The sequence below is a fragment of the Calypte anna genome, chromosome 27, assembly GCF_003957555.1.
Source record: "Calypte anna isolate BGI_N300 chromosome 27, bCalAnn1_v1.p, whole genome shotgun sequence".
In the NCBI taxonomy this organism is placed as follows: domain Eukaryota; kingdom Metazoa; phylum Chordata; class Aves; order Apodiformes; family Trochilidae; genus Calypte; species Calypte anna.
The window spans coordinates 2,184,845-2,200,646 of NC_044272.1; the positions used below are offsets into that span (position 1 = coordinate 2,184,845).

A 15,802-nucleotide genomic window follows, 5' to 3' on the forward strand; every position below is an offset into this window, starting at 1 on the left:
TCTGGTTTTAAGAATTATTTTACCTTAAGGAATCAAGTGGTGGCTTTTCAAGGGCTATACTTGTAGATTATTTTTCTGGTTAAGGCAAGCTGGCATTCTATATACAACAGGAGAATTGTTTGTGGAGTTCTCAACACAACTGTAATCCTTGTCTTAATATTAAGCAGGCTGATGTATTAATAACCACAAAGTAATCTCCATTTTATTGATATACACACTTACTAGGTGTATTTGGAGGTTACTCAGCAGTGCAAGTATGTTTTCATTCAAGCCCTGAGCCCAAAGTTACTCTTAAATTACTGTCTCCAAAATGTCCAGGAACTGGCTGGAATCATAAATAACTCATCATCATTTCCCTGAGGAGGCAGTGTTGTTCCTGTTCTAATTTTCAAAATTTGTTTTACATTAAAGGACTATTTTGAAATTAGAAATTATATCCTTTAAAGAACAGTGGGTAATCCCATCTTCTTCTGGCAATATTTAAGTAGCTTTATTATTAAGAAAAATGGAGTTGTTTTACTTTGAACAAGAACACCACACACACATAATCTCTGTGTAAGTGACTTAAAAATTCTCAGTCCTTAAAATAATTCCCAAGCTACCAGCACTGAGGAGAGCTTCTGAGCAATGGGAAAAGAACTGCAGAGCATCCTCAGGACACAAGGTAAGCTCTGATCTCCTGGCACTCATAGGAAGCAACACTGTCTAACACCCACTCTCGAGTCACCATGACAACGTTGTTCTTCAGCTGAATTGCTGTAAGACAAAGACACAAATGACAAAACAGTTGACAGAAGCTTAAGGTGAGTTTACAAATCTCCTTCAGATTAATCTGGTTACCTTATTTTTGACATTTTAAAGGCCCTGATGAAAAGGAGGAGTCTAACAGCAGCGATTTGGTGCCACTGCTCTTTTAAGCAATGCAGGTAATACAAAAAGAACAGCTATTTGGCATCTAGTCAGGCAGGAAGTTTTGAACAGCACAGAAAAAAATACTAAAAGCAGAGTGCAGTCTTTGTTATCTCTTAATTTAGGACCTCAGTAACAGAGCTTTGGTTCCTGTCTGCTCAGGAATACTGAGTATGTGACAGGCAATCAATCTCGTTTAGAGAAGCAACAGAAAATTACTGAAGTGTCCCCAGACTGTTCTTCAGGATCTTTTTCTTTATATTCTCATTTTTGCAGTGCTATGGAAACAGCTGCTGCTTTTACCTCATTTTCCTGCTCCATTTTTTTGTTGAACTTCACTGTAGCTCAACTAACTCCCATTCATCCTGTAATTACCACTGTCTGCTTTAAAATTAAGTTAGTCTGGAACCCTTGCATCTTTAAAGTCTCATGGTTCCTCTAGAGCATTTTGATCAAAAGACAAAAACATGGCAAAGCTTTATCTATTAATACATTGTGGCTAGACATTATTTCAGACCAGTCTTGTCCCATCTGAGGCTTTCTCCTAGCTCTTACTAGTCCTGAAAGGACATCCTCTGCCACTTTTTACAAATTATCTTCAATGAAAAAAGGTTCTGTAAAGCTGATGACAACTGAGCCAAGTGTAGCATTTCCCTGCCAGAGCACCTTTTAAAACTACTATTAAATAATATTCTTTGTCCTTCCAACACATACCTTCACATGCAGATACAGTAGGGTTTTATTTTGATGCCTCTACAGAGTTCTCTGATATTTAACTATTAAAAAGACTGAGGTGATAAAGACACTCAAGATGTACCATCAAACAGTCTATGACTGTGTTGTTTTACCTCTATAATCCATGTTTTCCATCCAAGCATCAGGTTGCACAACCACCACAGCAGTAGAATTCTAGTATTTCAAGATAAGAAAATACAAATATTATCTGTGTGCCATTAAATCACTCTCACCCCAAAAAACCAACACTGAGTTAACTCTGCTTCAGTGCATGGCTTCAGAAGGGACTTTAAGAAGTGGCAGTAGAAGGAGAGAGACATTTGTTCCAAGATTTTTCTGCAGTTTCTCTGCTGTGACAAAGTGAAGGCACTAAAGGCTTTATCAAACAGGAAGGTGAGGCTCAGTGCTGACTTCAAGAGCTCAGCTCTACATGGAGTTCACTGATTGGTTTCCCACTCCAGGTCTGCATGCAGACTGAGTGGCAAGAATTCAGAACCCAAGAACTGCTGCTGTGCAGTTTGGCATCATCACCTGCATCTGACAAGCCCCTGAAGAACACAGAATCCTCCAACAGGTTGTTTATTAAATAAGAATCTTTTACCATCTGAAGTGAAACATGAACACTTACCATGTTGTGTGGGAACAGATGAAGCTGTTTCACTACAGAGGCACCACAAAGCTCCACCATCCACTCAAGGTGTTCTGAAGGAATCAGATAAAGTCTCTTACTTCAATATTTTATATCAGATTGAAATTGATATTATCCCCTAAGTCTTTATGTTTGTTCCAAGACAACTATTATCATTTAAAAGCCATGTAAGCCTTCAGAGAGGGCAAGGCCTTTCACTTTCTAGCCTGCTGGGGGTCAACTCACTTCTCTTCCTTCACCCTTTAGGCAGAACTAACAAAAAAAAAGCAAAACATGACATATTCCCCAAACTTAGTCACTAACAATTTATTTCCTCTTATCAGAAGGACATAAGACATGGAATTCAAAATAAAAATCTGAAGTTAGAACTGTAATTATCTCTCATTAACAGAAGTATTTAATTTCTACCAATTTGTTGAATTGATAGTGAAGAAGAAAAATAAGTCTCTCAAATATAAGAGCCATAATTGATGATCACTGCAGCAGGTGAAAGCACTGCAACCTCTGTAGTAATTAGTGTAAATGTCAAGACATGTGAGGGTATTTCACCCAGTCAGAACTGAAGTTATATTGGCCATATCAGAAAGTACTTGCTGAATAAGCCACAAAAAGGGAAAGAAAATAACAAGTATTTTAAGTAGAAAAATCCTAGCTTAAACTTTCAAGGCATTTACTGTATTTTATTCAACTTTTAACTAACAAAAAGAAGTTATCCTGCCAAGATTTTTCCTTGTATATAAACCAGACTTAGTTGTCTTTTTCACTTTTATCATCTGCTGCTTGAGAGAGATTCCCCTGAGGATGTATCAACTGCTATAAAACCCTCAGCACTTAAGAACTATTTACTGAGACAGAAAGAAAAAAAAAACACTCAAGTGCAAGCATGCAAAGGCAATTACCAGACAGCATATTAATACTTTTCATTCATTGCTAAAGAATCAGAGAAACCAGACACAAGGCTTGTTTTGAAATGCAGCAATAGTGCCAGAAGAGTTCTCTGAGGACACTGAAAGAGAAGTGTTTCCATCCTACCTGGAAATAAGAGCACAGAGTTCTTTAGCTACACCACACCTCATGTATTTTGAAAGTTTCAGAGTAAGAGATAAGAGTATCCAAGAAGTCAAAAGCAGAACTCTGATGAATGCACTCAATCCCACTCCAAACATTTTTTATGATAAGAGTTAATCAAATTCTACTAAAATGACACACCTGTAGTCATATCAGTGAAGGGTCCATAGCAACAGATCTCAAAGTCTTTAAAGATCTAAGAGACAAGGAAGATGTTAACAGAGTACCTAGGATACCTTTAAAAGACAAAACTTAATATATATTGCTTTCACTGCACTTCTAGGACTGGTTATCAAGCTGTCAGTTTCACAAAGTACATCTGAAACTCTTTATAATCCACAAGAGTATCATCAAAACCCCTCAACCCTGTCCTATCTTGTACTGACACTGTAAAAAGATAACATTCACTCTAAGCATAGTGAGTCACTTAGGCATATCTGCTCTGCTGCTGGCAGACATCACCCCTCATCTCCAAAAATGCTTTATTTGTACAATTCTGTATATATAGAAAAGCAGAGAAATTGGAAGAAGCTCCAGATATTCAGCTGGCATAGCCAAATATCTGAAACAGACACAGCAGAACAGGATTTTCATCCCTGGTGCATCTGTACCTTTTCAGTCCGAGCCTCTCTAGACTTCTTAGGACCTTGGTGGTTTCTCCCATTGATGACATCTCCTCTCACTTCAAATTTCTCCTGGAAAACAATATAAACTATCAGTCAGAACTCAGAAGACTGAGAACACTTCCCTGATCAGAGCTCTACACCAAACAGGAAGAAGCTGTCAGGTTGCAGAACAGGAAAGCTTACAGCTAAGACTGCAATTAACTTACCAGTAAAGTCTAATTTGATGGAAATTATTATTAGCACACAACCTCTGGGTCTTCAGCATCTATTTCATTCCAGGCATCCACTTAGTATACAGACTAATAACTGCAGATAATTTCAGGCCTACATATAACCCAAAACTCCCATTTTTCCAGTACTATCCTTAAAATCCTCCAGAACTTCCATACAGTTTAACCTGCTACAAAAGTAGAAAGAACAGCTTCCTATTTTCAGTTTAAGGAAAAAAAAACCAGTTTAATAGAAGGCTTTTCTCCTAGCTTAAAGCAATGTGAGAGTGTATGACAGTGTTTAACAGCTGCCCCATATTTTGGCCATCTCTGTAGCAATTTCCCCCTGTGACATTTTGCTCTTACCTCATCCAGTACCCTTCCTTCTTTAAAGGACTGAATTACCCCTAAATAAAAAGAACAGGCTGAGTCAGTGTGGTTTTTTGAAAGCAGAAAAAGTACTCAGAAGAGAAAGAAACTTGTTGTTGCTGTTTGTTGGGCATTTATTTATTTCTGTTAAAATACTTCAGGTCTCTTGGCACCTGATGTTCTGGAGTTTTTTCTTTTTTCACTGGAACAGGAAGATTACATTTGTGGTAGAAGGGCAGACACTATTTAGCACATGTTATACTTACACTGATAACTAACTACCCACTTTCTTCCTGCAATGCCCAGGAAGTATTTCAGTGTCCTCTCACACACCAGCTCCTCATCTGCAGGACAAAAAAGAATGAAATCTCATTTCTTTTGCCATGAGGGCAAAACAAAAATGAAAAAAAACAGCTCAGGTTATTTGTACCTAAAAAGATCCAAAGCAAAATGCAAGCCCAGCATAACCACCCCCAGATTTGGCTCTAAATAGTTTGCTTCTTAAGAAAATAGTGGTTAAAAGCCAGGTGCTCAGTTAGAGACCTTAAATATAACCTATAGACATTTCAATACAGTAAATTTACTGATCAATGCTTTTCTGAAGTCAAGATCATGCTGTTTCAGAATCCATTTGTCAAACTTGAAACAGCAGTATTGTCCTGAAGTTTCTAAGAAGTTCCTTCAAGCTTTTAATAATCTTAATTATTAAATGTATTTAATAATGGGGCTCTCAAGCTCTACACCAAAGAGCAAAAACTAATTTCAGCACCTTAATTAAGGATGCAAATGAGAGTTTCAATGAAATGCTAATGCTTTTTCTTGTGGCAGCATGTCCTCACAAGCAACAACCATCAGGTATACATACAGCTGAGTCCCACTTCCAGTTTTCTAATAAGTTTCTTTCAAAAATTTAGAATGAAGCAGCATTTATCTCTCCCAAAGGATTGTATTTTATTTCCAGAATGCATGTATCTCATTTTTTTTAGGAACTATCTTGCTTTCTTTTCAATTGCTTCTGAACTATTTCATGGTAATGTGCTGTAAACACCTGAAAATTGCAACCAAACAGCTGTAGAAAAAAAGTAATTTTAACTTCAAATCACACAACAAAAAAAGCCCCACACCCTCACTCTGTTTCTGTGAAATACAAGAAAGATTAACAAGTTTAAATAAAAAAATTACAACAGAGCAAAAGCAAATACATTCTTCTTAAACTTATTTGAATTCATTGCTGAACTGTCTGCCTGTTGTTTGGCCTACAGTGAAAATCCTACATGGGGTGCAAATATAGGATTTGCTTGCATTAAAACCAACCTGTTTTAATGATGACATGGGTTGTTCCTTCAGTAATGTGATTAGATAAAGTGCTCTGAGTTTTTCTTGCAAACTTTTGGACCATCAGCTGAAAAGTTAAGAAAATTCATAGGCAGTGAGACAAATTCTAAAAAACCCAAACAGCTCCAGTTTATGGGAGTCAACCATAAAACAGTTACTTTAAAGTAAAAGCTTTGTACTGACACACAAAATGTACATTTCCTTAAAAATAAATAATTTTGGCATCATTCAACAGGCTAAAGTAGAGAACTCTTTGTTTATAAACCAAAAGCCATATCCCCCTGGAAAGAGATTGGAGAAAGAAATTTATTAGCACTTCAGAATTGATTAATTACAGAAATCCTCAGTATGGATCAGAACTGGGGCAGAGAAGCAGCATCTGAGAACATGAAGGGAAATAACCAAACAGCAAACTCTAAGCCCCAAAGCTTTCTAGAAATAGCCCTCTGACTTTGGAATAACACATTTTTACCCTAGAAATCAGTCATTTAAACAAAATTAAAAATTCAGACTTCACTAAGTTTAGCAGTGCTGTTTACAGGCAACATTCTTCATATTTCTAGAAGTGAAAAACTTTGACTTTTACTGCATTACTGACCTGCAGTTCCTTTAAGATTAAATAAAGGAAGGTTTAAGATTAAAGATTAATAAAGATTAATTAATTTAAATTTAAGATTAATCAAATCTTTCTATGTTGAAGACTCTGGTGGTAAACAGGAATCTCTAAATCCTCCAAAACATACTTACACGTTCACTTTGACTCAGACCTGATGCCACAATTGACATTTCTTTCCTCTTGGTCACAACTGGACTTGCAGTATTTTCTTTCCCAGCTGTGTTGTGCAGACCAGAGCCAGGAACACAGAGATTTCTCTTCAATTCACACTCTTGAGTAGAGTTTTTATCAGCATTCTGAGTTACAACTGAACTGTCTGTTGGTTCTGCAGTCTGAGGTTGAAGAAGCCTCACAGGGGAAGATGATTTATCTGGACTCCTGGTCACATTTCCAGAGAGATTTGACAAGACAAATGCACTGTTTTGCCTTGTCCTAGATTTCTGCTCAGTGTTTTCTGAAGGAAATGAGAAATTACTCCTTGGAACAGTTTCATCTTTCTTGTCTTGGCTTCCATGCTGCTTTAGCACTGCCTCAAGTACAGCCATTTCTTGCTGCAGTTTCTTTAGGTTATTTTGCATCACATTCTTCTGCTGCAAAGGATACATAATACCAACATCAGCAAACTCAGCTCTAAACAGCAAGGTTCATATGTTTAACAAATGCTTGAAAATTAGAAACAACATCATTACTTTGCATTAGCTTTTTACTGGGTGTTCCAGAGTCACTGTGTTACTTCCACTGTAGCAAATAATGCAAAAATGCTGTGTCAAAAGGAAAAAACCAAATCCAAACCCTGCCTGTTGCACCTTACACCTGTAATACCCCAACATGGAATTATTTGATTTAGTTTTTACCCTAAGACAGCAAGTCTCCATGTTTCTTAATATCATAGTGTAGCAAACCCAATCCTTATTAATAATCATTATAAATTCTTATCAACAAAGCTTTCAAATACAAGAGACTGAGGTTTCCATCATGGTCAAGTGTGGGGATTCATTAACTCTCCCACAATTAAGCACTTTAATCAATACTAAATAGGTTACTGCCATTAGAATGTAATATAACCATGGCTGGCAAAGTTGGACAAACAGAAACAGTCCCAGAAATCATTGCTTATGCACTTGAAAAGCAATCTAGCAACACAAAAAATTGCCAGCTTGTGACTTCATGGCTTTCACATACTTGCTTACAACCTAGAATGCAAACTACTTATAGAATTTAATGCAAAAACTCACCTGGGTGGTGAGGATTTCACCCTGAGAGAGTGGTTCACATGAATCTTCTACATAACTTGTTTCACTGTCGTATCCAGATGCTTCACCTGAAAGGTAGAAGAAAATCTTAGTTAAAGAAAAAAAAAAACCACAAAATAATCAACCATTAATTCTATCTTACCAAACAGATCTTTTAGCCAGCTTTTAACTGTAAGGATAAAATAATAGTTTTTCAAAACACTAAAGTTAGAAGCACAGCTCTACCTAAAGTGAACATTTCAAAGAACACCATATCAGACATAAATACAGCTCAAAGCATTTCAGTAGTGATGAGAACATCCTAAATGTTTATGAAAGCCACAGAAAAGTCAAAATAAGGTCACTACAGACTTCTATAGCCAATTCCCACAAACATTTCCTCTGAGGAAACAGCTTAGGAAGGGTTTATCATATTTGGTGATTGATGCAAGAATCTCTTTGCATTCAGAGACCTTGCATTTAATTAAAAAATGAATGCTCATCACACAGACTCAGCCTGGCCTCTAGTGCCCAGTTTGTTGATTTTTGCTCCAAATAAAGGATCCTGGGAGAGCTTCATTTTCAGGAAATAAACACTGAGGGTCTTTTAGGGCTTGTTTAGGGCTGCTGCATTCCTTTATAGGAACAAGCACCACATAAATCCAAAGCAAAGTTCCCATGCAAACACCAAAACCCTGCCCTAGGTGCAGTGACATTTAAGAACACAGCTGCAGAGATAAAAAAATATTGGTTTGTACCTAAGTTGTCTCCCAAGTTTGGGTCTTCTTGGCATTCATCTGTTAAGTCAGTTTTCCATCTCTGCAGCTCCCCATTACAGCCTGGAAAAGATTCTTTACTCTCATTCACATTGCTCACTTGTTTGGATGCAGGAACTTGTATAAAAGGTTTCCTCAGCTCTTGTGCTCCCTCAACTGATTCTTCAGACACATTGGACTGGGAAGAAAATAAATTGACAGAGCATTCTGATTCCTGGCTTGGTGAAACACACCCATTGCTTAGGGCACCTTCAGGCACTTTCTGCATATTCTTGTCAACACGACTTCCACTGTGGGACAGTGTAGTGGGACCTGATGAAGACTCTGCCACAGGTGTCACTTTATTGCTCTGCAAAGGTGTGCTTGCTGATTTCCCAAATATTAGTGCCTGGAAACATGGCAGAACTTCATCCTCACTTGATTCTTCATCTGAAGATGGCAGTTTCTGCACCCTTCGAGATCTCCAAACCCCTCGAGACCTCGGCTTAGAACCAACATTTCTGTTCTCTAATTCTTCCACCAGGGCTTTGCCACTTTTTGCAAACACAGCTGATCTCTCTCTCCTAGAAACGTTGGTGGTCTCTTCTATATCATCATCATCAGAGCACAATAAACCATCAGGGGTCTCAGACAAACCTGTAGAATCACCATTCCCTTTAGGAGGTTCTAGAGACTCTCTAACTAAACACTCAGGCATCCCTGTGCTGCCACTTTGGGTTGCTTGCTCTTCATCACCCTCCACTTGCTGACCTCTTTTGCTACTTTTTTTTCCAGTTACTTCACAGCTGAATTCAGGAGGCCTTTCCTTACAAGTTGCAATCATTGATCTGGACTGAAAAGGCAGTATTGGTCCTTTGCTGTCAACAACTTTGGTCTTTTCTGCTTGGGGGCTTTCTGAGCTGAAGCATATTTCTTCAGCTGTGTTTAAATCTGTTCTTTTGAAAACCTGCTCTCCTGTATTACTCTGATCTCTGAGCATTCTATCAGCTCTGATTGAATTCTGTCTCAACTCACTTGCCAGCTCTATGTTAGTTGACACTGTCTTTTCATTTCCCTGCTCTCCTTTTTGTGATCTGTTTCTGGCTTCAGTCCCAGCAGTACTCACTGGGGTCAGATTCCCTTGATTTACAACCTCTGAACCATCCTCTTGATGCTCTCCTGGCTGCTCATATTGACTATTGCTAACACAAGCAGATTCAGGAGTCTTAAGCTTCTCACAAACCCTCCTTTTAGCAGCTGTTTCCTCTTCCTGCAAACTTTCTGGTATGAGATGTTTTGTATGCTTCCTTTCATCAGCACATGATGTCCTTGCACCTTCAGGATCAGCACCTTCTGCTGGACCTGCCTTCCTGGGAGCAGCAAAAAGGCTGAATGAGTGGCGTTTGGAGTGCCTAAAAACATTTCTCAGAAACTGTGTGTCTACATCACTATCTTCAGCTTCCTTGGTCAGTTCCAAAACATTTTTAGCCACTGGCACATCTTCAGTTCTGAAGCCCCCTGGAACCTTTTGGGTATCATGTGCACTATCCTGGGGAAAAGTCCTACATGACTCAGGCCTTCCTTCAGCTGGGTGGGAAGTAGTTTGCTCAGGAGGCACTGGAGGAGACTGCAAGAGGGAAGCACTGTTGAGGGTTTCACCTTCTTGAGAACCTGTCTCAGGTGCAAAGGAATTACAGTTTGAATGCTGACCTGAAGATACAGGATTGAAGAGACTTCTTCCAGTTTCTGCAGTGTCAGCTGAGTTCCTGACACTAATTGGTATTTCATTTGCTTCCAGATCACCACCTGTCAGATTAGTGAGTGGCTTGGAACTCAGTCTGCCCTGGGGCTCACACAGCTCATTGCATTCAGAAGCATGAACCAACACCTCCCTTTGGGCTCCACGATCACTGTCACACTTTCTTGCTCTTTTATTTAGTACTTGTTTTCCTTTTTCTTTTGTCATTTCTTCAGAAAGTAACTGAAGCCTCCTGCTGCGTCTGACTTGTTTCTGCTCAGCCTGAGAGTTCCTTGGCTCTTCACTGCTGGGATAACTTTCAATCTGTGGCTCAGTTCCAGCAGGGGAAACCGAGTTCCGATCCACTACCAGCTGGAGAGCACACCTGGTTCTGGTAGAATGCCTGCATCTTTTTGCTGCAGAACTTTTTTTAGTGTTTTTCTGATCACAGCTGCTCAGCTCTAGCTCCTCACAGTGCTTGCCACTCACCTTTTCAGTAGCTTTTTTCCCTGTGGCTCCTTCCCCCTCCATAACCTCTGCTCCTGTATTACCCTCTCTATTCTCAGAGGGGTGACTCTCATTTGTAGCACAACTTTTTTCACATATTTTCTTTTCAGCAGCTCCAAGGCACCTGTTAACACTTTGAGGGCATCCATCTGCCTGTTCCATATCCTTTCTCTTAATAAAATCCTCAGGCTGCAGGACATGAGCAGTTTTCCTTTCTCGTTTTGTTCTGTGTTTGCTGGAATTCAAGCTCTTCACATGAGTGGCTGCTTCTTCTTTTCTTGTAGTAGGTAAAATATCTCTAAAGGTAACTGAGGTATTTGACTTCCTCTCTCTCTTGTATGTTTTCCCAAATATTTTGTCTTTGATACTACTTGCTGTTTGCTTTGAACATCTCTTATTTTCTCCAATCCCTGCAATTTCCATGGACTCTACCACAGGGTCAGTTTTTCCTGAAATACAGGAACCTTTACCTGATGAGTCTGCATCTCCTCCACCTGAAACATTATTTGCTTCAGCAGAATCACCCTGGGAAGAATCAGAAGACAGAATCTCACTGCTTTTTGAAAACCACTCATTGACTTTCTGAATGCTTCGTTTCAGCCTCTTGCTGGAGACTTCATCCAGCTCAGCATAGTTCAGTGGCTCTGCCTCAGGTTTTCCCACAGCAAGTTCTTTTCCATGGAAAGCACCATCCTCAGGTTCCTCCGTTTCCACAGCTCCCACACTTTGCACAACAATCCCCATTTCCTTGCTTTTCTCCAACCTGCTCTCTGAGCTCTCTTCTACATCAAACTCTTTGCTTTTGCTGTTGCATTGAGTTTGTTTTGCTCCCATTTCTTCTCTGTCCCTGTTCCCTAAGGGACTGGCATTGCTCCTTTTGTCACTTTTGTCACACTGCTCTGTGAGTAGATCCACAGCAAGAATACTTGAAGGAGAACTCTCATGTTCTGTCACATCCATGGGGCCAGGTTGGGCACATTCAGCAATGCTTGGGGTGCTTTTCTGGCTCAAGGCTTCCTTGGAGGAATCACTTTCACCTGAAGATTTAGAGGTATCACAAATTATTAAGAACTGGTCTCATTTTGGGTGTTAAAGAGAAATTAATTCTTATAAAGACTCTGAACTACATCACCTTTTATTACTTTCCAAGCATTACCCATAAGCTCAACTAGTGTGGATCTAGAACAGATCTTACCAAACTCTATATAAATCCCATTTCCAGAGTCACATTTCTGGTCTTTTTTTCTTGGGGGGGACTTTTTGAACCTGGGATCTGTAAGCTGGGCATCCACATTAGCTTCCTGCTGAGAGGAGAATTGAAAGGAACAGTTATTGATAACAGGTTATTTAAAAAAAACCACAAATCCAAGCAGTAAATATTTCAACTACAGCAGGAGGGGGGGTGATAAATATGAACTAAGCATTGAAATTGCCATCCTCTGCACAAAAATCCAATATAGGTGATTTGTAATTCTGTTATGTGTTAATAGGAACAATTATGACTCATTTCCCAGCAGTTTTCTCTTACTTAACATTCTATTGATAGTTCAGGAAGGAGATTGAGGTGCTGGAGCAGGTCCAAAGGAGGCAACTGGGCTGGGGAAGGGACTGGAGCACAGATCCTGTGAGGAGAGGCTGAGGGAGCTGGGGGTGTTGAGGCTGGAGAAGAGGAGGCTCAGGGGAGACCTCATCACTCTCTGCAACTCCCTGAAAGGAGGTTGGAGCCAGGGGGGGGTTGGGCTCTTTTCCCAGGCAACTCTCAGCAAGACAAGAGGGCAGGGTCTCAAGTTGTGCCAGGGGAGGTTTAGGTTGGAGATTAGAAAGAATTTTTTCACAGAAAGGGTGATCAGACATTGGAATGGGCTGCCCAGGGAAGTAGTGGATTCTCCGTGTCTGGAGAGATTTCCAAAGAGCCTGGATGTGGCACTGAGTGCCATGGGCTGGGAACTGCAGTGGGAGTGGATCAAGGGTTGGACTTGATGATCTCTGAGGTCCCTTCCAACCCAGCCCATTCTAGGATTCTGTGATTCTATGATTCAGTATTAAGAAAGTGAGACAAGAAACAAGATGCCATGGACAAACTCATCACCCTCAGCTGTGGAATGTGTTAAGAACTCAAGACACATTCCTGGTCTGACTTCTGAAAAACTAAAAAGCCTCCTGATAGTGAGACAGCTCATTAAACAAGCACTAAAACAAGCTTTCAATTTTCATTAACAGAATATGACAGAATTACATTGAAATTCAGCTCATTTCAGGCAAACAACTTCTTAAAGTAGGTTTGAAGAGTAAAATATTGAGATGTCATTGTCTGGAATGCTGCTCAAGTCAGAGTGATCTTAAAGCAAACCCAAATCTCCCCCTCCCTTCATTTTCACACACACTCAACCCAAGCAGAACACTCAAAACACAAAAATTAATTGGGATAAAAATTACCAGGGTGCAATTTTCTTGTCCATTTTCTTTAGCATTTATTTTCCTGTGTCTGAAGCCTTTACTCTGGATAACAGAACTCTCTTTAGACAGGAACTCAGCAGCATTGACTTCTCCAGATGTTTTAGAAAAACAATGACTGTTTAAAACTAAAAATTCCAGCAGGAAAGAAAAATAAATATATTTTTGTACACTGAGCATGAAAAGAAGCATTATTTATAAATAAAATCCCCTTGCATCAACCCTGGGCAGCTTGCAAATGCTCAGCTAAAACACAATTATCAAAGAAATCAATCTGGTTATTACTCTAATTGTTTTGCCCACAAGTTAAAGATTATTTGATACAAATTCAGCCATATTTTGGGAACTGAAAGTAAGTTTCTTTGGAGTCAAAAGCACTGTAAACCTTCAGAGCTGTTTAAGAGGTTACTGTAGGAAAACCTTAGGAACTTAATGGAACTTTTGCTTCAACATCCAAGAATAAACTTGAATAATTCTTCCCATATTGAATGCTACTTAGTACATGAGATGCCCTGCAGAGAACTATGACAAAAAGAGTCAGATGGAGGTGTTCACATTCACAACTTACTCTTTACTCCAGTGTCAAGCTCAAATGCATGGATAGCTTCCAACAATCCTTCAGCTAGCTGCTTAAATATGGAGTTTCCTTTCAGGCTTCTGAAATAACATCAGCTCATGAGTTGTTTTAAGACAAAAAACCCCCAACCCTGTTAGTGGCTCTCCCAGAATTCAGACTAAACACAAAACCTGCTCTAGTTCTGCTCCTGCTCTGGCAGGGGGTTGGACTCAGTGACCTCAGGTCCCTCCCAAGCCCTCAATCTGGGTAATTAAAGTTGTCACCAAGTGAAAACTTCATATTTTTCCTCACCTAGGTTTAGCACAGGAGAACTGTGATGACTGAGCACAGATAATACTTGAGAGCACAAAGATTTGCTAAGAATTCTGCAGCCACTTGAAAAGATTTTCCACTGATTGAGGTCACCCCTTCCTTTAGAAGCTGAGAGCTTACTGACTAGCCCCCTTTTTTGCTTTATTTCAATATTCTCAAGACATTTTTAAGGCAATAATTCACTTTTCCTTGGAGTTCAACTTCTATCCTCAAGCCCACTTGATGCATTTACCTCTTGGTAACTTCTGTCTTGCACAGAGGACACTGTATCACAGCTTTTTTCTTTCTGCTGAAGAGTTGGAACATGCAGAACCTAGAAAAAAAATAATAATTATGATTGTAACAAAAGGGAGGGATTTATTCTCTTTAAATCTGAGCTTGGACATGCACCACTTTGTACTCTTGGTTTGGTGTTATCACTAATTAATCAATTTCCCTTGGCATTTCTGCAAAGCTGCAGTTCCTTCTTAGACAGAGGGGATTTTCACCTTAAAACTGCCAGACATTGGGTCCTCAGAACACACGAGAAGGAAACAAAAGACCCAATTAGCCAAGCATTGCAATCACTCCTTTTCCCACCTACCTGCAGAATATGTGATCACATTTTGTTGAAACTGGCTCTCTTAGGACATCCAAGCTACAAAAAGGGAAAAGGAAGGAAAACAAAACCCAAGTTACATTTAAAAATCATCTCATTAACTCCACTAACCCACAACCCACAGAATTTCCTGGCAATACCAGATGGGGCACTCCAGGTTCTTCTGCATTGCTGAGAGCACATCCTGGACATCCCCAATGGCCCTCACTGATAAGGCCATGCCCTTCACATCCAAAAGAACCTGCAGAAAAATAAATAAATCCATAAATTAGCTTTTTTTTCCCCTAATATTTCGATGCTGTGACCATATCGCCTCCTGTGGGGCTTTTTTGTAATTTGCTGGAGAGAATCAAACACTTCGAGGCTCTTCCCTCAGTGAAACCTCACAGAATCTGTGGAGTTCTCACCCTGAACGTTTATAATTAAACGTTTATAATTAACGTTTATAACGTTATAATTAAACGTTTATAATTAAAACCTCTCAACACTTTTACCCCTCAAAAGAACAAATTAACGCGTTTACAACCCAGCGAGGGCCCCAGAAGGGCAAAAAACCCGAAAGTTTTGGGGGGGAAACGCCGGAGGTGCCGACCCAAAGGTCCCGGGGAATGACCTACCCCAAAGGAAGGAGATAAAACCCTCCGGTGAGCGCTGCGAATCCTGAAAACGGAAAGAAATCGCTTCACGTTAACGCGAGCTCCGCTCCGGAGCGGGAACCGATCCCCTCAGCACGGGGAAGCGGAGCAGCACCCAGCGCTCCCGTCACGGCGCTCACAGCGCTGCAAGGAGAGGAAAGCGGGGCTGGTGCAGGGACCCGGGACAGGCAGGGTGCTGAGGGAAAGGGAAGCGGCACCGGGGAGCGGAACCAGAACCGGAATCGGCACCGCCCGCACTGCGGGGCCGCCCGAGGACTCGCATTTACGCGCCTTTTCTCCCACCCGGAAGTAGCGCGGGGAAGCAGCCAATCCCGAGCGCAGAACCCGTCACATGGTGCACGAACCGTTCTCTTATTCGCTCTTTTCTACTCCGTGATACTGCCTCCCCCTGCCTAAGGAAGGGCAGAGCTGATTGGCTCTCCTTCTGTGGCGTCACTACAGCGCACGCGTTTCATTG

The 15,802-nt window shown here is 40.3% G+C and overlaps 1 protein-coding gene across 1 annotated transcript; it reads right to left on the reverse strand.

The window, feature by feature from the left end:
- Nucleotides 1-581: 581 nt before the first annotated feature.
- Nucleotides 582-15,407, reverse strand: BRCA1 (BRCA1 DNA repair associated). The gene is made up of 18 exons (XM_030465794.1): nucleotides 15,307-15,407; nucleotides 14,830-14,930; nucleotides 14,675-14,728; nucleotides 14,324-14,404; nucleotides 13,771-13,859; nucleotides 13,185-13,330; nucleotides 11,876-12,052; nucleotides 8,507-11,819; nucleotides 7,752-7,837; nucleotides 6,648-7,106; nucleotides 5,880-5,967; nucleotides 4,832-4,909; nucleotides 4,563-4,603; nucleotides 3,973-4,056; nucleotides 3,503-3,557; nucleotides 2,273-2,346; nucleotides 1,758-1,818; nucleotides 582-756 (listed from the first exon to the last, which is right to left on the reverse strand). Exons 2-18 carry the CDS (start codon nucleotides 14,907-14,909, stop codon nucleotides 653-655), a joined length of 5,070 nt encoding a protein of 1,689 aa, XP_030321654.1. The 5' UTR covers nucleotides 14,910-14,930; nucleotides 15,307-15,407; the 3' UTR covers nucleotides 582-652.
- Nucleotides 15,408-15,802: the final 395 nt, after the last annotated feature.